At 44.8% G+C, this 16,629-nt stretch overlaps 9 protein-coding genes across 12 annotated transcripts; 3 read left to right on the top strand and 6 right to left on the bottom strand.

Moving 5' to 3' along the window:
* Window position 1: 1 nt before the first annotated feature.
* On the bottom strand, window positions 2-2,683 carry Bcrrn3. Its single transcript, XM_001561369.2, has 2 exons — window positions 2,010-2,683; window positions 2-1,961 (listed from the first exon to the last, which is right to left on the bottom strand). Exons 1-2 carry the CDS (start codon window positions 2,566-2,568, stop codon window positions 493-495), a joined length of 2,028 nt encoding a protein of 675 aa, XP_001561419.1. The 5' UTR covers window positions 2,569-2,683; the 3' UTR covers window positions 2-492.
* A 270-nt stretch (window positions 2,684-2,953) lies between these two features.
* Bchap3 lies at window positions 2,954-5,358 on the bottom strand. Of its 4 annotated transcripts, none has more exons than XM_024690530.1 (5): window positions 4,824-5,358; window positions 4,289-4,733; window positions 3,870-3,980; window positions 3,682-3,809; window positions 2,954-3,604 (listed from the first exon to the last, which is right to left on the bottom strand). In XM_024690530.1, the coding sequence occupies exons 2-5, from the start codon at window positions 4,440-4,442 to the stop codon at window positions 3,587-3,589; spliced, it is 411 nt and encodes a 136-aa protein (XP_024546298.1). In that variant the 5' UTR covers window positions 4,443-4,733; window positions 4,824-5,358; the 3' UTR covers window positions 2,954-3,586. The 4 variants fall into 4 exon arrangements, with proteins under 4 accessions (XP_024546298.1, XP_024546299.1, XP_024546300.1 ...); XM_024690529.1 differs by having other exon boundaries at window positions 2,954-3,586; XM_024690532.1 differs by having other exon boundaries at window positions 4,828-5,358.
* Window positions 5,359-7,277: 1,919 nt separating this feature from the next.
* On the bottom strand, window positions 7,278-8,293 carry Bcgim4. Its single transcript, XM_001561371.2, has 4 exons — window positions 8,166-8,293; window positions 8,024-8,114; window positions 7,685-7,877; window positions 7,278-7,622 (listed from the first exon to the last, which is right to left on the bottom strand). The coding sequence occupies exons 1-4, from the start codon at window positions 8,197-8,199 to the stop codon at window positions 7,590-7,592; spliced, it is 351 nt and encodes a 116-aa protein (XP_001561421.1). The 5' UTR covers window positions 8,200-8,293; the 3' UTR covers window positions 7,278-7,589.
* Window positions 8,294-8,389: 96 nt separating this feature from the next.
* Window positions 8,390-9,105, top strand: BCIN_01g05240 (hypothetical protein). The gene is made up of 2 exons (XM_024690528.1): window positions 8,390-8,504; window positions 8,598-9,105. Exons 1-2 carry the CDS (start codon window positions 8,468-8,470, stop codon window positions 8,804-8,806), a joined length of 246 nt encoding a protein of 81 aa, XP_024546297.1. The 5' UTR covers window positions 8,390-8,467; the 3' UTR covers window positions 8,807-9,105.
* BCIN_01g05230 (hypothetical protein) lies at window positions 9,082-9,703 on the bottom strand. The gene is made up of 3 exons (XM_001561373.2): window positions 9,609-9,703; window positions 9,390-9,556; window positions 9,082-9,317 (listed from the first exon to the last, which is right to left on the bottom strand). The coding sequence occupies exons 1-3, from the start codon at window positions 9,609-9,611 to the stop codon at window positions 9,173-9,175; spliced, it is 315 nt and encodes a 104-aa protein (XP_001561423.1). The 5' UTR covers window positions 9,612-9,703; the 3' UTR covers window positions 9,082-9,172.
* A 136-nt stretch (window positions 9,704-9,839) lies between these two features.
* Bcost2 lies at window positions 9,840-10,670 on the top strand. The gene is made up of 3 exons (XM_024690527.1): window positions 9,840-10,218; window positions 10,334-10,455; window positions 10,509-10,670. The coding sequence occupies exons 1-3, from the start codon at window positions 9,943-9,945 to the stop codon at window positions 10,573-10,575; spliced, it is 465 nt and encodes a 154-aa protein (XP_024546296.1). The 5' UTR covers window positions 9,840-9,942; the 3' UTR covers window positions 10,576-10,670.
* A 1-nt stretch (window position 10,671) lies between these two features.
* Window positions 10,672-12,072, bottom strand: Bcgrh1. The gene is made up of 3 exons (XM_024690526.1): window positions 11,770-12,072; window positions 11,637-11,720; window positions 10,672-11,586 (listed from the first exon to the last, which is right to left on the bottom strand). The coding sequence occupies exons 1-3, from the start codon at window positions 11,938-11,940 to the stop codon at window positions 10,771-10,773; spliced, it is 1,071 nt and encodes a 356-aa protein (XP_024546295.1). The 5' UTR covers window positions 11,941-12,072; the 3' UTR covers window positions 10,672-10,770.
* A 42-nt stretch (window positions 12,073-12,114) lies between these two features.
* On the top strand, window positions 12,115-14,282 carry Bctgs1. Its single transcript, XM_024690525.1, has 5 exons — window positions 12,115-12,197; window positions 12,260-13,041; window positions 13,110-13,312; window positions 13,361-13,459; window positions 13,516-14,282. The coding sequence occupies exons 3-5, from the start codon at window positions 13,164-13,166 to the stop codon at window positions 14,039-14,041; spliced, it is 774 nt and encodes a 257-aa protein (XP_024546294.1). The 5' UTR covers window positions 12,115-12,197; window positions 12,260-13,041; window positions 13,110-13,163; the 3' UTR covers window positions 14,042-14,282.
* A 31-nt stretch (window positions 14,283-14,313) lies between these two features.
* BCIN_01g05190 (hypothetical protein) lies at window positions 14,314-15,648 on the bottom strand. Its single transcript, XM_024690524.1, has 2 exons — window positions 15,088-15,648; window positions 14,314-15,034 (listed from the first exon to the last, which is right to left on the bottom strand). The coding sequence occupies exons 1-2, from the start codon at window positions 15,334-15,336 to the stop codon at window positions 14,402-14,404; spliced, it is 882 nt and encodes a 293-aa protein (XP_024546293.1). The 5' UTR covers window positions 15,337-15,648; the 3' UTR covers window positions 14,314-14,401.
* Between the last annotated feature and the right edge of the window lie 981 nt (window positions 15,649-16,629).

Raw genomic sequence — 16,629 nt, 5'->3', positions numbered from 1 at the left:
TTGTAAGGTTCTTTCATTTGTAGATGCTCTCTCTGCGCGTTCTATTTCTCACAGAGAAACTTAATAGCCCAGCCTAACGTAGGTATCTGCTGGTTCATGAGCTGCTGGCAACAGCTAGCTCTATGTACAAGATCGCTAAAACTGAGAAAATATCGAACGGCAAGCAGGTCTACAATTGTAACTTCGTCGTACACCATTGACTAACCCCCACACATAATCGCCGGGGCCTACCATCCTTTTTTGATCCCATATATCAATCCGTTTATGTAGGAATATCCCCCCAAAATAAAAAATGAACGCCAACAATGCCGACGCCAGACTTTTCCCAACCCAACCATACAACGCCCGCTTGTCTGTTTTGCCCGGCACCTTCGCTGAAAGACTCATGCGTCTACCCGATAATCCCCTTACGATGAAACTCCGAATAGTATATATGTCGTCAAAACTCCTTGTTTCGAAAAGTGGCATTGCATCAAACTCCATAATGAAACCTTAATCTTCCGCTTCTTCGTCGGTTGCCGTATCATCGTCTTCAAGCGCATTCTCATCATCCTCATCCTCCTCCTCATCCCCACTGCTATCGTCATCACTTTCTTCTTTATTTAGTCCTGGAATGCCTTGCCATTGCACATAGTCATCCTCGATCCACTTCTTTGACACAGGTAGTTGATATGGATCAAAAGGAAAGTAAGCATCCAATTGGTGCCAGCTGTCATTGCTTGCACCATTACCCGAGTCTCGCAATGCTCCATTCCCAGCCGCACTCGAGAACTGACTTAAACGAATGCGTTTGTTGGTCTCTAGCAAAGGATATACGTATATAAATCGTAGATGATGTGCGATTTTAGCGAATTCGGAGACAATGGGCGGGGAACAGATCTTAAGAGGATTAAGTTTGGAGTAAATAGCGCGAGAGAGCGTCTCTTTTATGCCTGGTGTCCAGACAAGATCTTGGCCAATGAATGCTGTAGGGTCCTCGTCATCAAATACCTCGGAAGAATCTATAAGATCTCGCCAGCGGAAGCAAAAGATATAAAGTAGAGCTTGTGTCATAGCATAAAAAGTGCCGTATTTCTTTAGATCGGGTCCACGACAAGTGAGTTCATTTTCCATTCGAATGTGATCCAGATTGCTCCCGATGAGCTCGAAAACGGTCCTAACCACTTGAGGCTCAACATGTGCGCCTCGCGCCACAAAGCTAGCGAGATAGGCCGCGGAAGATTGTCGAAGGACAGCGGGTCTGCCTATTTGGAAAGCTAGTTGCACGCAAGTTCCGGCGAATTGATCGATAAGATGATCAGACTTTTGTGCAAAGTGGAAGAGGAGGAATTGTGTGTGTCTAGATCTGTATGTGGGTAGAATGATATTGGCGAAATGTCCTAGTAAAGTCTCAAACATATTTGCGGCTTCTATACTATTTGGGTCTGTGAAATAAGGATCATAGATAGCAAATAAGCGGTCCAGTATTGCATCCATTTTCTCAACACTGTCTTGGATTTCTTTGGCTCGTTTTGCTTGATCTCCACTTTCATCATCGCTATTAATCGATTCCGCGTCGCTGTCGTCGGAATCATCTGCGTCATCATCGTCGTCTTCTTCCTGATCAGAAGGATTCATGGCGAGACCTTGAACAATAGCACCTGCAACCTCATCGTCAACGTCGTCCAAGTCGACCTGCATTTGTACATCGATTTTGACCAGTCTATCCGTGATGAGAGCGAAAACATCCGACTTCAATTCGGGAGCATACTCCAGAACACGAACGAGATTGTTGATATATGTGACATGTACTCTCTTTGATTCATCGGCGAAGGGAAACTTGGTTGAAAGGATGGGTGAGAGTGTAGCGCTGGCGGAGGGGATCAATCGAAGAAGGTATCTCAGTGCAAAATGAACTCTCGAAGAAAGCGTATCGCGATTAACATCTGGGCAGCCAGGAAGACGCCCACTCGATACTCGTACTGTATTAAAGTTAGCAGAGCTTGGGAGACTGAGGATGGGTACCATACCTCCAGTGAAGTTATCAACAAGCGTTCCAAGCACCAGCCCAACGTACGCCCCCTGTGCACTAACTAAGTTTCCTAAAAACTGAGCATACGCCTTGACGAATGCCTCTTCTCTGCCCATCCAGTCGCATTTCAATATGGCCTTGACTAGCCCGTTGCAATCCTTATTCAATAGTGATGCATAGCCAGTAAGTGCTAGCAGATATGTTTTCGCCTCATCATTTGCACCCGTATCCTCTCTCTCGTCACCCTCAGTCTGCGCAAATACTTCTTTAATGCTATCGTACTTTTCGCTGTCGCCTATGCTATGTGCTTCTATTGCGCGTTTGACCTCCACTCTGATACTTTCTAAACTTCTACCCTTTGCGACATATTCCTCTAAAACCTTTTCCTCGACCTTGGGATTGAAAGACACCCTCGCTCGTTTTGGATTTGGCACCTCTAAATCGTCGTCCAGATCTGCATCTTGAGCTTTTCTTATCGTGCCTGACATGGTAGTCTTTAAAAGTGGTTTGCTACCGGTGGTGATAGGTATGGAGGGTTTCGAGGTAAGAGATACCATATTGCAAAAACTTGCAGTGGACAATTAGAATGCGTTAAGACCATTAATAGAATTGGAAAAATAATTATTGTGCTAAGAAGAACTATGTTATGTTCGAAGCAAGGCTACAATTGGCGATGGTGGTTTTTGCTCGTGTGCTTTTCTGAGGTAAGCCAAAAAAATATTTTAGATCTTGTCACATGATGAACCCCAGCTTTGCCCCTCCCTCCCCACTAAATGGTATGTATCTGCTGTGGACATCAAAGGGTTTCTTACCAATGCTTTACTTCTACTGTAGCAGTGAATCAATACATGATGTTCAGAATTTTCGATCACTACAAGAGCACTGCATAGTCCACAGCTGGAAAATAACTGCTGCTGTAAAGATGACATCTGCACATGTTGATGGTATCATTATATTCATTTTCCCCTTGATATACAAGCCATAGAATGTGTAGTATTATTCGAGCCATCTGATGTGGGGCTGTTTAACCTACATCTGATGCTGTCCTTACTGCCCAATGTCATTCGTCCATCTCTGAGCTTTCATGAGACCGAATCCCCTGAGGTTATCGGCTTCTTGCTCTCACGAGCCAAGAAATCTAATAAAGCATCAAAAAACACCCCTTACTTTTGACCCCATCCTTTGTACAAGGTAAGCAATTTGGATATCTCAAAAGTGGCCCATTAGCACCCGCCCAATTCCTCCCTTTCCAACACCTTTGCATATAGTTGATACATTCTTGCAATGTAAATCTTTCGCCCGTAAAATTCACCGATCATCCGATATAGTCAATTTGAATCCAAAACAAAACACCTAGTAACCTTCTCCACCAGTAGCGCCATTGTGACCACCACCATAGACGTAAGCACCGCCATCGTGTTCTGCTTCCACCTGTTGACCAGCAAGAACATTGTTGGCGCCCTCTGCTCCGACCGGGAACGTTGCCGAAGTTGCATTTGCAGTAGTAGCTCCAGAAGCTGGCCCAAAGCCAGAGCTTCCTGGTCTATTTTGGTTATCTCCTCGAGTTGATTGTTGCTAGAAGTTTCCGTTAGTCTTGTACATGGTTGGCCCAGTAAGCATGGATCATAGGTAGATGCTAAAGGACATTTGAATTAAGTGACTTGACTCACTTCTCGATATTTTGATAGGTAAATTTTGAGTGCTTCGGCATAATTTTCGAACCCCAAAGAGGTCATGGCGAAAAGGATATCTTCTCCATTGACAGTCTTGCGCTTCTCTTGATGACATTTCTCAGAAGCTGTGATAGGACAATTAGAACAGGACAAAAATTGATCTCGAATTTCAGACCGAGACATACCTTCGCTTGTGATGAAAGAGATGAATTCGCTGACACACTCTTGCATGCACTCTTTGGCCTCTTTTGCAATCTTTGCATTTTCAGGCAGAGCTGTCTTCATGATACGTGCAACTGGCGCAAAGTTACGAATGTTAGCTTCTGAATGACCAAGATCATATTTTTCTTCCCTCGAGGCGCCTCGCGTCTCCGGTGATTGAGAAGATGAAGTGTGAGACATGATAGGATGTATGATCACAGTGACACCGCTAGATTGAAACGTTTGTACTCCAAGCTCTTAACTGGTCCAAAGGCGAGGACATGCGCGTGTAATTAGTGCGATCAACGAAGCGATACCATTCACCATAAACTTCAATATAGGAAATCACACAAGATTCAATTCGAGATGGTGAATGACTGAAAAAAAGAAATCATCAACTAACCATTTGCTATAGGGAGCCATCTATCTTGTTCTTTGACTTCAAACTCGTAGCCTCCAGGAGCGTGTGGATCCGTATGTTCATTCATTTGTGCATCCGTGTCATCTGGCGAGACTCCTTGTTCAACGTCCGTTTCCTTTGGAGGGGAATTGGACATGATGTATTTGGGTAGGTGCAGGTGTCGGATAGCCGCTTCCTCAAAATTCCTTGGTTGCCACGTCGGCCGTATGATGTGTAGGACACGTCGTAAAGCCTTGCGATCTCGCAGTTATGCGTTCTGCGTGTTGACTTGCGTTGACCCTCGAGCAGACAGCCTTCTTTTCCCAATGTGCTTACGCTACCTAGCTGGATGTTGCCGGAAAACGCGAGTGAATGGGGGTACGCCTCCGTATGAAACCAGGGTCCTTTGAAAGGGTATCACTTTCTGGGCTGAGCTGCAGGTATCCTACTGCATAAATCGCGTCAGAGGGTTTACAAAAATTCGGGGATAGAAGGGTGGGTAGAGAATTTTTGGTATGAAATGGTAAAGAAAGCTTACCCACTTTCGTTCGAGGTCGGAGATATTCAAAGACTTCCTGCACGAATGCGCCTTGTGTTTCTATGTTTATGAAATCTGCAAGACAATAAATAAAGGATGCGCGTGGGTGGGAAAGATAGAAACGTGGGGTTTGATAAATGAACGAGGGAAGGAATGGCCGAGAAGGGTTCTTTTGGATTGTATGGCTAAGTGTATTTTTGTAATTGAGGGTATGGAATAGATGGTAGGAAGGGCAGGAATGGCAGGAATGGTTGTAAATGGTTGTCGTCGGTATGGGATGTTGTGGATGTAGCTTTATAAGTTAGGTAGGTACTGTGTGCTCGTACGGATGTAGCTTTGTTGCTAGACGTCAATCAAAAAAGCACGACGGACGGAGCAAATGGTAAGCTGGAGGGAGGGTAGATGCTCGATCGGTTGTGGCCTTTGACCTTATAAGGTTCCAAAGGGAAGGAGCTATGATTTTAGAGTAGCTAGCTCCGAGGCTCTTTCTTTTTAGGGTTGAATCACCAGCACAACGACAGAAAAAGAAAAGTCCAAGTGTGGCGGATAAGAAGCTGGTAGAGTCAAGGGACAGGTACGGGGTACAGACCTTGAGATACAGCTCAGCTGGCAAGATTCATTTCAATTCATTTCAATTCAATCCAGTTCAATCCAGTTCCATCTACTTCCTACCATTCAACGCCAGAATCGAGCAAGAGTCAATAAATGGTCAATTTCCTTAGCCCGGGATCCTGTATGTTGATAGAACCGTAGCAGTGCTCCTTGAGTTCTAACACTGTACCTGCTCGGTGCTTTCTTTACAGTAGACCCATGCAATTACGGTACGGCAAACAGCCATTGCCCTTTCGTCATGGCCGGATGGATATTGGGGAGAACATTCAATAGATACTTACGAAAACACGGTGTGTGGGTGGCAGTCTCTTACGTGGGTGCAAGTGTGAGTGTAATAACTTGAGTGTGAGGTGGTGTTGTGTAGCTATCAATCTGTGACACCATGCAGCTGTGAAGCTTTAGATATGTATACATTCAAGCACCGTACCTGGGCAATAATGTATTCTGTGATGTGATGCTTTGAGTAGGTACGTACGTATATGAGCTTCCCAGCAATGCGAATAGATGTATATTACTACTGATTCTGCATCTAGTTCTGGTTGAGATTGATTGTGGTGCAATACCAACCGACAACTCCCAAAAGCTGTTTTGTTATGAACGCCGAAACTCCATCCTGATGTGAATTAATTTTACCTCGAGCTCTGAATGGTCGACGCAAGAGTTGGTCGAGCTTCTAGACGTCAGGTACAAGAAGCAAGGCGTGGGATCGGCTTGGGGATTCTCTCGGAAAACGGTAAGATGTGTGAATGGAGAATTCAACTCCTATGCCTTCATGATCTGCTGTCCAATGAATAAATGAAGCTTCAATAAAAATCGTCATTGGTATGCTCGTTCAGATAGAATTGGAAAACAAGTGCAATGATTCGGGAATCGAGTGATTGTGTCAGGCCTGCATGCCTTTTACCCTCCAATGGCTTACTATTATTCCATATGCAATAAGTAATTGCGATTCACTCAACTGGCCAATACTCTTCAAGATATATGCGGCCTATCAGCTGCACCTTCCATCACATCACATCCTCAGTCGACCGATGAAGCATTGTTTGCTTGTCAACCATCCCTCCCCTTAGAATAGCATCATGCCATCCCACAAAAGGCACTGCATCTGTGCGTTGATATCACCAAATACGCCTACACTTTTGCTCCCACAGCTTGGTATTACGTGATGTCACGTCCGAGGCGTGGGTTAAATGAATAATTAAGACGACGGTGATGACGGAGAAAGTATCTACGATGTTATCTACGTAGGTCCTTGTCAAAGGAAAGTCTTGATCTGCTACTTTTGTTTTGTCACAAAGGTGTTTCATCGACGTTGATGAGCAGGTAAGATTGCACGTGTACACAGCGGGAGAAGGCCACATCGGATTGCTCCACATTCGCAATACAGTATCAAGTTATTGTAGGGGAGATTCGATCAATAAGATGTGGATGAGCAGGGGAGGTTACCTAGAGATGAGTATATCACAAAGCTCGCTGTCACCGTTGTATCGATTCTGAAAATGGACATCACATCTGTCTCTGTGCAGAAGTATCATGTTCGTCATCCATTGAGAAAATACGAGGTGAACCATAATCATCCTGCTTCATACCCCCACAACAGATATCATTTCTGCAGATGCAGGGTTCTGGCAAGCCTGACGGTGATTGAACAACACACCGCGCTTCTCATGCGAACTTAGCCAAAAATATGAACGTCTCGGGTCCTCTCGTTCCTGACAGCCCTCTATGATTGGGCATCAAAGACACCAATTCGAGGCGATCTCGTTGGGCGTCGAGACGCGAGCCGCCGTGATAATTCAGGACTCAGGCTCGAACTGGCAGGAGCACTGGATGTCTTGGGTCTAGATGGTTTGATTCATCCACCGATTTACGAGCAATCCAATGTTACTATGACGTTGTACAAACTCTCTTGATGCACATAAGAATATCACAACCTTCGGGGTAACTTAGTAAGGAGAATCATTTTGACAAGTCGAGATCTTGGGCATGAATGCTTCCCCGCGTATGTCATATTTGCTTCCCCATTATGCAAAAGAATAGCCTGGCAAGCTCTTGCCTCCTCATTGACTGCCTTATGAGCCGAAGCAGATTTTTACCCATCTTGCTGTTGATGCAACGCCCATACTCCAAAATATGTGACAAATGCTGACGCTTTTACTGCTGCACGACCTGGATGTTGTTCTTCTTCTGTGTAACAACACTCGTCAGCAAATGATTTCTATCAAACCGAAGAATCGTCCCTTTCATACCTTCCATTTCTCCATTTCTGATTGTTTGCTATTGTATTGCTTGACCAAATCCTCCAGGACTTTCCGTAGACCTTCCGAATTTGTCTTCAAAGCCGGCACCACATCCTTTACAGTCCTCTCAACTAACACGCCATTTATCATTCGAAAACACTTCCGGTCACCAGGAAGAGGTTCAAGTGTTTCGAGAACAAGTCTGTTTGAATTAGGACGGTGAGCATAAGGCTTTCAAGCGGTGAGAATTTGAATCTCCAAGTATGTCTTGTATATGTAATACCCCGAACCCTGAGGATGATGAATCTCTGTAAGACGGGGGTAAAGTAAAACAAGCCTGGAACTCACTTGTGCTCCTCTGCTTCTGTCTCTACATCGCCAATCTTTGAGGCTATTTGCTGCAGACCATTTTTGTAATTTGTGTACTGGTTTTGGAGCTCTGATAAAGTGTCAGCTAATAGATAGTTCCAGTGTGCAATGAGGTATGTACCTTGCTGCTTGCGCGCCGTAATTTGTTGCGCCATTTTTAAAAGTTAGGACTTTGGAATGACCGAGAAAGTATCGTTTCTTTGAGTCTCAAAGAAGGTTGGGAGTTTGAGTCGAAGAGCAAGTAGATACTGAAGTACAGTATATCATATTAGAAAGATGGGCGCGGGGCATCCACTAAAATTAATACTGCCACTTTCACCGCTTAGAATCATCCCGAACACTTTTGAACGATCTCAAATGTCATAATTTGTAACCCAAATAAAACATCGAATTGGGATTCCACAATCAAGAAGAAGTTTCAAAATGCATCCCCATTTATGGACCAAAGATAATTCTGCAGGTACTATATTCAACCTCTTATTCCCTTGCGAACTCTACACATGCATTTGGGAAAGCTCATCAGACCATTTCGACAATCTCTAATATTCAGTAGCTTGCGAAGAAGTCATGGCAGCTTTGGATGAATGCCATGCCAGAGGATTCCTTTGGAAATGTATGGGAATGTGCAACGATAAAAAGACAGCAGTAAACAAGTGTCTAAGGGCGCAAAGACTGGCACGAACAGCGGCGAATCGAGAAGCCGCAAAGGTCAAGAACGAGAAAATCAAAGCGAAATGGGCAGAGATAGATGAGGCTTCATGAGGGTATAAGTCAGACTTTGCAGACACCTCTTAGGGATTGGGTCATGGGGGAAGGGCGTTGGTTTACGATAGAGGGGCGTTTGGATGTCACTGAATGTTAAATCGTATCGGCATTACATTCCGGTATAAGATGTATGCCACAATGATACAAATGGATCGACTTGATAGAGGGAGGTGTGTCGGATATGGAGTAGGTGCTATGTTTAGTGTCGGTACTTCGTGGACGAGACCATATCAACAACTCAACTCAACTTAAACATCATGACAAATCTACCGTGAAAGGCCTTGGAAATATTTTCATTGTTGAAGTATAACATCACACCAAATTTGATCAATTTTGGAACACGCCTGGCCTGGCATCCCGTTTTTACTTTCGCGCTCTGAATGCATTGCCGAAGGTGAACAGTCCGTACAAGGCGAGTAAGCTCAAACCCGCGGGCAGAGGCTTTTGACTGCGAATTGCTCTTGGGATAGAAGAGCCTGCAAGAACGACAGACGCGAGAAGAGCGAGCCTGTAAAGAACAATGTAAGCTTTGGAATAAAGGCAAATGGTTGGACATACGCGGTGGGTCGAAGAGACATACTCAACACCATAAGACAGGCGGCTTTGGATACGATAACCACCCAAGAGGTACAAGGATCCAACAGTGAGGCCTGCGGCAACAGATGGAATACTTCCAGTCCTGACATAACCCATCGTTCCACCACCCGCAGTGAGTGCACCAAGAATATATGCTGGCAATTCGATTCCCTAGCCACCGTCAATAAACTGTACATGTCAAGGAGTAGATTCATGAACCCACCATATTTGCGATTTGTTCTTCAATTAGATTTAGATTGGGATTGATTGATGAAATGTTTCCTATGATTCGATACTACTCGGCAGTTCTGTGATATCTTATTTAGTATTACAAAGCTAGAGCAATTGAATGATGGAAGCTACCCCTCGGCTCTGGCCCCATGCAGAAACCCCTGTAAACGCTAGCGGCATCCCCATAGTAATCGCATCAAGCTTCGTGGCCTTCGAGCTCTAAGTCAAAATTCACAATTCACAACCACAACCTTCACACTTTTCCAATTACACCACGAATTTCACGTTCTTTCCTTCCCACGCATACGACCTTTAGATTCTGAACAATGGCGCCAAAGAAGAACGCTGCGGCTGCGGCTGCCATCGCACCACCCACCACACAAACCACAACTACCACAACTACTATCCCGTCCTCCACACCCATTAAGATACCCTCCAAATCCTCTTCGCAATATCAATCGCCCCAACAAGTAGCCATCGGTATCTGGCAAAACTACCTCAATAAAACACCACAGAGAACAAAGTTGATCGATGTGTTCATGTCATTTTTGGTTGTAGTGGGGGTTCTACAATTCGTCTACTGTATCTTGGCTGGCAACTACGTGAGTACCATATTGTACTTTGGGATGTGGATCGTGGGGAAGGAACATATGGCGATCAATGGAGAATAATGAGTATGGGTCAGTGGAAAGTCATGTGCTAATATAATCGTAATAGCCATTCAACGCATTTCTTTCTGGATTCTCGGCAACTGTAGGACAATTCGTTTTGACGGCTTCATTACGCATACAGACGAACGAAGAGAACAAGGCGGAATTTAACTCTGTCTCTCCAGAGAGGTATATAGGTCCCATTTCTTGATGAATTGGGGTACGGCTAACAATATAAATAGGGCTTTTGCAGATTACGTTTTTGGAAGTTTGATTCTACATTTCTTTTGCGTTAACTTCATCAATTAGATGTGTGGATTTCAGGGGAGCTTTGATGCAGCGTGGGAAGACAGATTTGGCAGGGACTGTAGGATTACCAAAAGCTGGGGAGGAATCTATTCCTACTATTATGAATTACAAGGGTGTTTTTTGTTTTTTTCCAAGTCACGACTGCGTATAGAAATGTGGAATTACTGGCTATACATTTAGTGCTATCTGGGACAGTTAATCAACACCACTATCATATGGATCTTTCGTCTCTGTGGGTATTGGACTGGGCGCTGGACTTGCGGCTTTGGGTGTCCCGCTCCTTGGAGGGCCTCCAGCTTTAGGAGGTGGAGGCACACCACCACTCTTTGTGCTCGGCGCATGATCTAACTCTCTACTCTTTTTCTCTCCCTCCATGAAATAGTCATCCATGAAGTTATTCGGATTGTGTCCATGTTTCTTCTCTTTCTTCCTTGCTGGTGTCGTGGTTACTGGGGCCGCTAGTTGAGCTGGCACCAAAAATTCACCTGGCTCTTGTGCCACTGCAGCTGGCATAAAGAGCTGACTTGCATTACTTTCACTTCCCATATTCTCTCGAGGTTCCTCGTTTGAAAACCTCGCGCTCTCTCCCTCGAACAATGTCTCTCCTGGTCCCGCAACAGGCTCGCTCAGCGGAGCTGGCAATCTATGTAACGCCCCGTATCCCAAAGTACAACCCAGAGCCCCATCCCCACCCCAGTCTCTACTCGGGTGAATAGTAACTTCTCTTGTGACATTGTATTCATTGTTGTAAATGTAGAGTCGTAATGGTCGCCCAATGTGATCCTCAACCAATTCACCCAAGCCACTCTCTCCGTGTAAGACTCCCTCAGGGGTACCGAGGATATAATCGCTGTAAGGAAGGAGGCCCGCGAGGTCGGCTGGAGAGTTGGCAGGTACGTCTAAGATGTGCCATATATTTGAAACCGTGGAGAGAGATGTCCATTGGAGGGTCAGGCCCAAGGATGGAGTATCAGAAGGAACGGGAATGTGGATAGTTCGAGTACGTTGGCCCTAGATATGTTAGTTTGTCGAATGTGAACGAATCGCGAGGGAGGTTATGCCTTTGCGCTCCAGAGACCAAGAGTTACTGAACTTCCAGCACAATTGCGTACTTCTTGAGCAAACAGATTTGCATCTGAATCATCCTAAACTTAATCAGCTATGCCAATAGTATTATTAGATAAGAGAACGCACGATCATTCGTCCATTAATTCCAACAATAAAATCAAACCAAGGCTCAACCGCCAGTTCTGAGGTCTTGTTCCTAAGAACTTGGAATCCAAATGCGCTATGGTTGTCCCGGTTCTGGTGAGTGGGAGAGTCCGAATCTAATCGGGAGATAAACCGATTCAAAGCGTTGAACATGTTGAAATGGATAATTCTCAAAAGGGTTATTTATTGAAGCTCTGGAGAGATTCAGTCAACACATTTGAGACGTGTTGTTCTCAAGGTGCGACCCTTGCTTTCATCATCAGCCTTGCAGCTACAGTATGGCCCAAGCTTCCTTCGCCTTGTTTGCAAATTGCATGTGGTGTGGAAGGCTACCATCACAAATTTCAACCATTCACTTCATCCTTTTGAAATTTGTACGAGGGAATGGATGGTGTAGTAATTCAACTGTTGTATGTATTCTTCACGTTTGAAACATTGAATCATGGGTCCTGAAGTCACTGACCATTTCTAGATAGTACCTGAGTTACTAGAGTGCTCATTCTCTACCATCTTCTTCATTTGGTTCAACAAGGTTGAAACTGAAGGATCTACATGTAGGAAAAGAAAGGTGCTTGTATAAGTGATAAAAGAAGTTTGTTTTTGGAAAAAGAAATCCGCGATCTACTCGTGTCTGCTGGCTGCCATCGGCCAAATCTTGATTCGTCTCAAAGTACTCTTCTCCTGTACGTACAGACACGGCAACAGAAAGAGAAGAATCGACGATCTTTAGAAGATATACTACGTCCACCAGAACCTCTTTCTTTACTTCATTCTGAGACATCATTGTGCCTTTTGAACTCTGGAAGACGTCCCCAAGTGATTGTCAGACAAGGACCTGGTGTTGTCTCAAGCATCGCAGTACATGTTGAAATTGGTGCCAGAGGGAAACCAATATCACCTCCGTTAAAAACGCGACTGGCACGAACTCTAGTTTAAGAATTCTTCGGTCGGGCAGTGCTTTCCAAGAAATTAAACAGGTCTCTCGACCCAGAACCCAACCAGTCAGCTCCTCAAAGTCACGGGGCTCAAATCAGCAAGTAGATACTGTTAGATCATCGATTTCGAAATTTCGTCCTCGTCAGACTAGTATCGTGACTCTCACTCCTGTGTCCCTAAACCGGATCTACTCGCCTTTGTCTGACAAAAGGATTGTGTCATTTGCTGGCTATACTGCAAGCCATTCAGCGTCAGAGCAGTAGGAAGCGAGCGAATCTTGCCATTTTGAAAGGGTTGTTGAACAGCTCTAGAACTCTAGTGAGTACACCTCCAAACCCTACACTCGATTCATGAATTTCAGTTCTAACAATAGCTTCATCGACAAGGTTTGCAAGGAGAATTGAGTCAAAAATCTCGTTCCAGCTCAGGAACATTTAAGAATGGTCGTCAATAGCAGCAAGTCGTTTGGACGTGCGGCCGCGAAAGATTATGAAGAGAACCAAGATGACGATATCCCTGCGCAATTTGAATTGGACGAGAATTGTACGCATTACACCTCCTTGAAAGAAGTACCCTGGGATCTACACAAGTAGGTTTGCATGTCATGATGTAATTTTCATCCAGCTGACATTGTTAGATACTGGCAGCAGCGTTATAGCGTGTTCTCACTCTACGACAATGGTATCTATATGACAGATGATGCTTGGTTCGGCGTTACCCCTGAGCCTGTAGCTACGTATGTCTCCCTTATTACACGCACACCTGTCCGTATTTATCCCTAACTATGCGTAGTCAAATCGCTCAGGACTATGCCTCTTCTACATCGCCCACAAAAACAACTATAATTGATCTATTCGCTGGCGCTGGCGGCAACTCCATTGCATTCGCTCTCTCTAACCGTTGGGCCCATGTCATAGCCATTGAGAAAGATCCGTCGGTTATCGCCTGCGCCGAAAACAATGCATACGTCTACGGTGCCACAAACATAACTTGGGTTAATGGTGACTGCTTTGAGTATCTTAAAACCCACGCCTCTTCTATTAATCCTTCAGAAACTGTCATTTTCGCATCCCCACCATGGGGAGGTCCTGGCTATACTTCTGAAAATATCTTCGATCTGAGTACTATGCAACCATATTCTGTGCAGTATATTCATGAGGCATGTAAGGCAATGGATACAGCATTGTATCTTCCACGAACCAGCGATCTCAGACAAATCTCTGCGCTGTTGCCCGATGGGAAGAAGGTTGAGCTTGTGCAATATTGCATGGAGGGAGCGAGTAAGGCGCTCGTGGCGTATATTCCAGCTATCGAATGAGAAGGATGTGATCGGTTTTATGAAGACTTCGGAGATCCGGGTGGAGCTGCAAGTCGAGGTGCCTTGAAGCCTGAGGGCTGAAGGCTGCAGCACACATGCGGTCTATCATGTGGGGATGGGTACAAAATTTTGTTGCATATCGGAAATTCCTGAGGCAAATGGTGGGAGAAGACTTGGCCACATGAGCATGATATCGAAATATGCAGATGGCATGAAGTAGCTTATAATATAAATCTATACATATAGGAATGAGGGTTACTACCTCTAGTATTTGAAGGGTTTCGTTCATACCAATTCAAACTACACATTATGTCAAATAACTTATATATCCAAGATTACACAGTTTACATATTTACAGTCTCATCTAACTAAGGTTCGATCACTTCCTGATGTCCTTGAATTCTGCAACCCCTGCTGTAGCCTGGTCTGCATCGCCTCCAATATTGCTCTCTCTTCGTACTCCAATGGCAACCAGCTAGGTATAATAATGTGATGCTTATCAATCTTTATTGTTCCTTCTTCGGAAGTGTGTTGAATTTCGGTTGGCTGTTCCACTCCACTAGCACTTTCTGAACTCTTCTCGGTATCTTCTTCAGACCGGCTGCTTAGCGAATGCGGCGTCCACCAGTATATGGGGAAAGTCCTCTGTATGTTATTCACGAGACAAGCGATAGCAACCAGAAGAACGCTCCCTAGCAGGACCAAAGGTATTAGAAACCACCCTATCTCCGTGATCTCAGGTGACGTAGCAGCCAACAAAGCAGTAGCTCCAGCGGGTGGATGAATCGTGTTGGTCAAGCCCATCACAGCAGAAGCCACACCGACTGAAAGAGCACCAGCCAACCATCGTAGATTCTCAAAGTCTCGACTAAGTTCGAACAGTTTTGTTATGCCGACGCCGATGATGGAGGCGAATAGTTGACCCAAAATTGCATTTCGTGGCTGGGAGAGAGGAGAATCGATTGTGTTATATTCTAAAATTGCGGCAGCGCCCTATCATTATCGTTAGACATGACGAAACTCCATGCAAACTTCTGGTAGCATACTAAACTTGCGATGACCAATGGAGTGCCACGTTCCTTGAAGTATGGAAGTCGGTATATATTTTCGACAATCGCAATGCCGCAGAAAGCTCCAATGAAAGCCCAAAACCAAACAACTAGACTACCAGTTCGAGACCTCGGCTTACTTCGATATCCAAGGAACCAGGATATTGGCGTTGGGAGAATGTAAAGTCTAGGGGAAGGAATAAAACGATTCAGATAATAATCTATATCAAAATCTAAGTTGGACATTGGTCCTAACTTTGGGCCAAGAACTCTGGTGGCCAGAAAAGAAATTCTGAAGAAACCTCAGGGATTTGACAAGATGTTTTACATACAAAGGATGTATACACAAACCATGTATATAGTAAGAAGAGAATCGAGCATAGAGCAAACGCAAGAGTCATATGAAAAAAAAGTCCAACAAAGAGACTATTCACACCCAACTATGACATAAGGGAAACTTTCCAAATCTCAGCATCTCCGGTGAATACAAGTTACACAGACGGAATCAATGCACAAAACCATTCACAAGGGAACGAAACGCATTGAAAGGTATGGGCCAAAGGAGTACTGGAGAATCGGAATCCGGGGTAGAAGCTTGGAAGAGGATTGACAATATATCCACGATATTATGTCAGTCAAAACAACGCACGAAGGAACCTATAGAAAGCGTGAAAGCTCCGTGTCGCCATTGCACATGACGATTCTGGATACCGAATTTGTGCGAGGAGAGGTGTACTGGTGCTTGCTGTTGCTAGTTGTTAGTTGTTAGGTTTCGAAAGGAGGCGCCATGACACATAGAAATGAAAATTCACCAGTAGAGTCGCGGATCGTTCGGGATATTTTGGTGCCTCAGGTCGTGTAGCTTCCGATGCTCCGACGATGCTACGGCAGGACAGCTCCATGTAAACTTGAAGATGTCTATGATTTGGCAGGTGGGTGCGTACATGTGTTTTGATGTTGGATTTAACTCGTACTTCGCTCGGCGTGTTTGCCGCGAGTACGGAGTATATATATCGGTCTAATTGATCGCTTCATGCCCACTGTTCGTATTGCGAGATTTTTGGGAACGTCTAAAGATACCCTTGTGGCCGGATGCTATGTTGCTCACTGTTTTCATTTCAGCAATTCAATAGCACGGAGCTGATCATACATGCTCGTGTGAAATTGCCATGTCGTATTGGGGGTGCAGTTCTCGTAAGCGCTGGCCCCACCACTGGTTAATTTAACTTGTACGAAGTACAAACGCTCCTGTTGAGATCGAACCACATACTGGTACTCTGCGACTTCAGTATCCCACCCTCTATATGTATTAGCCTGTTTATACTGTTCCTTCTGCCACGAAAGCTTGTGGGAGTAGCGCTCCATTGGCTCTTCATACATCGATCAAGTTGGTTTGACGTGAAATGTATTTTGGTTGTCGAGTACCAGGCTTTTCATGGCATTTTCTGTCTGCCCTATTTCTGTAGCATTTAGGTAGAAAGTCGATCCACAACGATTTGACATGAGGAATGTCTGGGCAAGACTGCGCATAGCCTTTAT

This window comes from Botrytis cinerea, chromosome 1 (assembly GCF_000143535.2).
Source record: "Botrytis cinerea B05.10 chromosome 1, complete sequence".
NCBI lineage: Eukaryota > Fungi > Ascomycota > Leotiomycetes > Helotiales > Sclerotiniaceae > Botrytis > Botrytis cinerea.
Note: the sequence above shows the minus strand (reverse complement) of the source record. Positions and strands in the feature narration are given on the sequence as shown.